This window comes from Neoarius graeffei, chromosome 8 (genome assembly GCF_027579695.1).
Source record: "Neoarius graeffei isolate fNeoGra1 chromosome 8, fNeoGra1.pri, whole genome shotgun sequence".
Lineage (NCBI taxonomy): Eukaryota > Metazoa > Chordata > Actinopteri > Siluriformes > Ariidae > Neoarius > Neoarius graeffei.
Window position 1 is genome coordinate 41,900,760 of NC_083576.1, and position 5,832 is coordinate 41,906,591.

A 5,832-nucleotide genomic window follows, 5' to 3' on the forward strand; every position below is an offset into this window, starting at 1 on the left:
CCGCTGGGCTCAAACCCAGGACCTTCTTGCTGTGAGGCGACAGTGCTAACCACTACACCACCATGTCTGATGATATTATTTTTTATTACATATTAATATTACAACATCACTTTTAGCGATTTTAACAAAAGGTCTGCAAACATGTTTTTTTCTCAAGACCACATTTACACCGTAATGTAATCATATGAAAAATACCATTACAGACTGGTGGAGCAGCGTGCCGAAAATAATATGTATTTGGTCCAAGGTGTGGGTTTTTTTCATACGTCGCTGGCTCTTTTGCCAGTAGCGCATCACTTGCGCAGGTCTGGGGTTACCCTGCAATTTTTGGGTTGTTCTATTATTATTAGGCTACCGCATAAAAGCGGTCACATTGTGTGCTCAATACCTGTATACAGTGCTGAAATAAATGTTTTGCAATGAATAAGAAGTGTTTTGAGTTAACAGCATATTTTTAACACTAGAAGGCCCAAAGTGCAGACTTTAGTCTGCAATGAAATCCCCCCAAATTTGTGAATAAGTCTAACATACCATTACCTGCCTCCCATTGTTGTGTAAAGAAGCCTAATTATTGTGTTACCTGAGAAATAGCCTCTTTGTTTCTAACCCTAACCAGACTTCATCACAACCAAGGCAACCAAGAAGGATCAGTTCTAACCCTAACCCCAAATCCTGGCTCTAACCCCAACCTGAGCTCACCCCTAACCCAACCCCTAGCCCAAAACCTAGCCTCAAATAATAATGGAATAATAACCCAAATATAACATGGGGGTGCTGACCAGGCACTTGTGGAGCATTGAGGATGGGGCTTGGGAAGGACAGTGCACCCTGCAATAATAACAGAAGCACTGAACTTTGTGTACGCTGCCACAAATACACCTGTGGCAAATGCACCATAGGAAAGACTCACCATGGGAATGTGGAAACTACTAGATGGGACAACTCTATGCTACATTTCTGTGCTTTGTATAGCCTCCATGTGTAGTGAGTCTGCTTTTCTTAGTGTGAAATAAATGTTTATTTTCTTCCTGAAGTTATACCATCTGTAGTTTTTCCAAGCTGAAATTGTGTTTTTTGGGGCACTACACTCTAAAAAATAATGGGGCCAGTACCGGTTCTTCAGGGCAATGCCATAGAAGAACCTTTTTCAGGGCTTCAAAGAACCGTTCATGCAACAGTTCTTTAAAGAACCATTTAAACCATTTGTTTGAGCAGTGAAGACAGATTTGTGTAAACATAGCTTATGTGCACTGACCAGCAAATGGTAAGAGAATGCCAGGATCTGAAGAACCATTTCCAATGTGAAGAACCTTTCGTATAATGTAATGGTTCATCACAGAGTTTTGACTCTCCATGGAACCATCCAGAGATTTGAAGACCCACTGAAGCACCTTTATTTTTTAGAGTGTAATTCCAGTCTTCTGTCCTCTGACATTGTAAGCTTGGCAGAGTAAATTGTCACTGAAATTAGGGTGTAACCTAAAACCAAATTACCTTTCATGAATAGCAACCTCAGTGGGGGGTGGAGTGGCTGTTCACAATACAATGGAGACAGTTAGCACCTTGAGAGGAATACACAATTTTTGCAGAGAGGAGGGGGCATGCAGCAGAAGTGGGCCATGCTTATCACATATGGTAACACATTATCAACAAAGAAAGAAAAAACACAATGCCAAGGATCAGGAAAAGAACCACAGCGCTGTGATTAGTTGGGCTATCAATGACTGACAGAGCCTCGGCACGTAACTAAGCATTATAAAGTTAAAAAATATTATTTTTATTGAAAAAACAATAATGTAATGATTTCTAAAATTTCTAAAATGATTTTACCTAACGCAATTTTCTGCTTTAATCCACATTTGCTGGTGTTGAGCATTTTTTTTTTTTTTTTGCTTCTCAAAATCATCTCATCACAGATCACTCGCTGCTGTGTGCGAGCTTCCCTGCCCCCTATTTGTTGAAAATCTTCTGTAGATGTCGGGGTTTTATATTGATTTATTATTATTATAATTGTTAATAATTAAACGTGATAAATCTGGTTATTAGGAACAAAGGAGGGCATAGTGGGAAATGATACGGTAACTGTCTCTTGTCGGTTCAAATACGATACTGTTTTGTGATTACACTGTACCGGTTAATAAAAATAGACGAATGGCATGAACCTCTCTACTGTCTCTTATTACACTAAAGAAAGGGCCTGGCCGAGTCATTGCGTATTACTGAAAAAAAGAAAGAACGAATGATACACGGATTGTGTATCATTCGTTCTTTCCATTTTTAATTGGCAATCAAAAAATGAAAAAAAAAATTGTTTTTCATTACAATTTTAGGCTCATATTAAAAAAAAGAAAAACCAGTCATTTTTTCATTTTTTTGTGTTAAAATAAAAACAAATAACAAAATAACCAGTCACTTTTTCATTTTTTGATTTTTGATTGCCATTTGAAAATAGAAAGAACGAATGATACACTGATTCATGTCCTCTAATAGAAAGCAAAGTTGATCTGACACAATATGTTGAAAGCGACAAAATTGGTCCGTGTATGTTTTGGTCATTGGATTTTCCCTTTAGGAATGGGTATTAAAAAACAAAAAACGACTGGTTTATTTGATTTTTGTTTTGAAACACAAAAACAAAAATTGAATTACACTGCATTTTTCTTTTATTTTCATATTTTATTTCACATTACAAAAATAAATTCACTAGTCAACAGGAACGAAAAAACGGACCAAAAATAACCATTTTTTAATATTATCGCACCGGAAGCTGCCATTTAGGCTAAAGCACGAATGAGAAAAATGTCTCTGGAGCCATACTCAGAAATTATTTTAGACATGGCAAAACAAGGCCTGTCATCTTCCAAAATCTCTGCGCGCATTTCAGAGGTAAGCGGGGGCGGGAGAGGATTTTCAGCTAGAAATGTGAGAAGATTCTGTGCTGAAAACGGTGTAAACTTGATGGGATTGCCCGAGGAACATCTGGAGTTGGAGGTGGCAAAAGCCATTACCGAGGTAAGAAAACTGACCTTTTCTTCTTTGATATGTGTGTGCGTGTGCAAAGAAGCAAGTTTATTTCACATTTATCACAATAGGCTAATAGAGTAAACAGATTCCGTAAAACACTTGCAAATTCCATTACACAATCACTCCACCCCCATGCTTACTCCCAATAACTAAAACATATCGGCATGATTTTGGAATGTTAAAATTGTGTTTGTTATTTTCTAGACGGGACCAACATTTGGCAGAAGGATGATGAAGGGATACCTCGCCATGAAAGGGGTACATGCTGCAGAGACACGAATAGGATCAGTGCTCAGAACTATGCACCAACCTTACAATGAAGCAAGACGCCAGGTAGGCTATACTATAAATGTCAAATTCAAGATGATTCAGGTAGCGGCGTGTAACTTAACTTATCTGCTACCTCATAACCATCACAATGACAAACACATGCATTTGCTTTCAACGAAGCTGTTGAGAAATCAATTCATGGATTAGCAGATTATTATAGGCTAGCCTACGCTACGTGGTGTTATGATGTGCATATGTAAACAGAGAGGTTGGTGTAAACAAGGATCAGTGGTTAAGGGCACGTCTCTGGCGGTAGTACAATAACAAATGCTTTACTTTGAAAATAGAAACAGGTTGTGCTGTCTTCTGTTAGTGTAGTGTTTAGAATGTATTATTTTCCTAGTAGCCTACTTCTGATGAAGAGCGCCAGTCACCCACCCACATCCAGAGCCGTATACGGCTCTGCCCACATCAGGGTGCTACTGCCACCTATTGGTGTCGAAAAGTAGCAGTACTACACTAACCCACATACAAGCATCCCAACAACAGCAATAAGGCAATCTAAGGGATAGGCCAAAAGAAAGTAATTAGATTCAATTATGGGAATAATATTGTAGGCTACTCCTGAAGTGTCAAAGGTGCCATATTATCAGCCCATTAAAAGTAGGCTTTTGTTGTTGAGGAGGATAGCATTGTAGCCTACGTTGTGTTTTGTGGAATTGTCAAATTATTTTTGTGTCTTCTTTTAGGGTGCCCGCAACCTCAACCCCATACCATACCAGGCAGACTACATGGGACAGAAGGTTCATCTGGACCAGAATGAAAAGTTAGTGATGTTTGGGGTCACACATGTTGTAGCCATTGATGGCTTCAGCAAAAAGGTTGTTGGTCATTCCACAATGCCCATAAAAAACAACCTTGCCATCTATGAAGATGTTTTCAGGTAACAGCCTGTAATTTGTGGACATTTAAACAGTAGTCTGTCATTTATGCAAGACAGCAGATGCTGGCCAATGTATTAATATGGAATCAAGATTGTGATATGCACTATGTGAATTTGGACGTCCTACTTGAAAGGAAAGGCTGCATAGTCCCATGTAACTGACAGACTCTTATACTGTCATTGAAATAGTATCTTACATACGCGAGTGTGACAAAATGCTGACAGCTTAACAGTTACTTTATGACTGAATCATTAAATTTTACAGGGAATAACTGATTTGGAATGGTTAAATTTGAAAAGCTTTGCTCAAATTAAAACCCAGTTTTTCATCCAATAGGCCTGCAGTACTTGCCAATGGGATGTGGGACCAGGTGCACCTCGATCATGGAAAGGAATTTTATTTGACACTCTTCATTCAGGAGCTGCTGTCATCTCATCACTATAATCAGGAGACAAGACCTTACATGCAAACTCCATCCACAAGGGTATAGTTCAGTAGTTTCTATGGTGGCTTCACTAACACACACCGTCTATGCCTGTTGGAGCTATTTATTTGTTAATATTTAGTGTTGTTTAGTATTTAGATACTATAGTTTGTTTCAGCAGCATGCTGTCTTCTTTTTTCAGAATTGCTATGCTTTCCAACTTTTATGATAAGCAGAACACTTTTCTAGCAAATCTGCAGATTTGGTGGAGTTACTGGGAATTCTGCAAAATGGACTGTAAAATACATTCTTTCATTTGACCATTGGAATAAATTAATAACACGTTTTTGCCTCACATTCAGAATCACATAGTTGAACGAATCTGGCCGGAGATCAATAATCGTGTCAACTACCCCCTGAAGACAGCCCTTCTGCAGTTGGTGGACCAGGAAGTACTAGACATGGATGACAGCCTTGTCCGATACTGTGTGTCCTGCCTGACTGGTCAGCTGTGCCAGATTGGTCTTACAAGAGTGGTAGAGTCTTGGAATGCTCATCGAATTCCAGGTGAAATAATCAGTATTGCAAATATTAAAATAATTACAATAGACACACATCAGTCTCAAGGTCAACAGTATGTTCTTTATTTTACAGGTAAAGGTATACCAAACGACTTGGCTGGCAGTGGGTGTCCCAAAAAAATCCCACAGGAGCTGTTGCCTCACTCAGTTGAAGCAGCAGAACTCTACAGACAACAGCTGGGATCCTCACTGACACCACAATCTACCTTTGGAGTAGATCCATTTTTAACAGAACAAGAAAAAGTACTGGCTGAAGTCAGTTTGCAGACAAATATCCTGACATTTCTGAACTGCTCTCTAGAGCAGTCAACAATGATTTTGCACCATACAAAGAGGCACTTCTCTTTCTTATAGCCACAACTCGGCACAATGTGTAAACATACAATTTGTTGTTAAAACTTGACGAATGTAAATGAGTAGAACTTGTGGCAGTGGGCATTTGAACAATTTTTCATCATTAAAAAAAAACAAAACTCAATTACCTGCCTGTTTTTGAGTAAATAAATGAATATTATTCCTCTTCAAAAAGAGACCTTAGCACAGAAAAAGCCTCTGACAGGCCATTGACTTCAAACATGCTGTTTCCTTC

At 38.8% G+C, this 5,832-nt stretch overlaps 1 protein-coding gene across 1 annotated transcript; it reads left to right on the forward strand.

Moving 5' to 3' along the window:
- Window positions 1–2,835: 2,835 nt before the first annotated feature.
- LOC132889896 (uncharacterized) lies at window positions 2,836–5,597 on the forward strand. The gene is made up of 6 exons (XM_060926715.1): window positions 2,836–3,012; window positions 3,229–3,357; window positions 4,044–4,237; window positions 4,575–4,722; window positions 5,025–5,229; window positions 5,317–5,597. Exons 1-6 carry the CDS (start codon window positions 2,836–2,838, stop codon window positions 5,595–5,597), a joined length of 1,134 nt encoding a protein of 377 aa, XP_060782698.1.
- The last annotated feature ends 235 nt before the right edge of the window (window positions 5,598–5,832 follow it).

Coding starts and splice junctions, on each gene's coding strand:
- LOC132889896 (XM_060926715.1), top strand. CDS start 2,836: ATGGCAAAACAAGGCCTGTCATCTTCCAAAATCTCTGCGCGCATTTCA. Junction 4,723..5,024: donor TGCAAACTCCATCCACAAGG/GTATAGTTCAGT, acceptor CCTCACATTCAG/AATCACATAGTTGAACGAAT. Junction 5,230..5,316: donor GAATGCTCATCGAATTCCAG/GTGAAATAATCA, acceptor TTTATTTTACAG/GTAAAGGTATACCAAACGAC.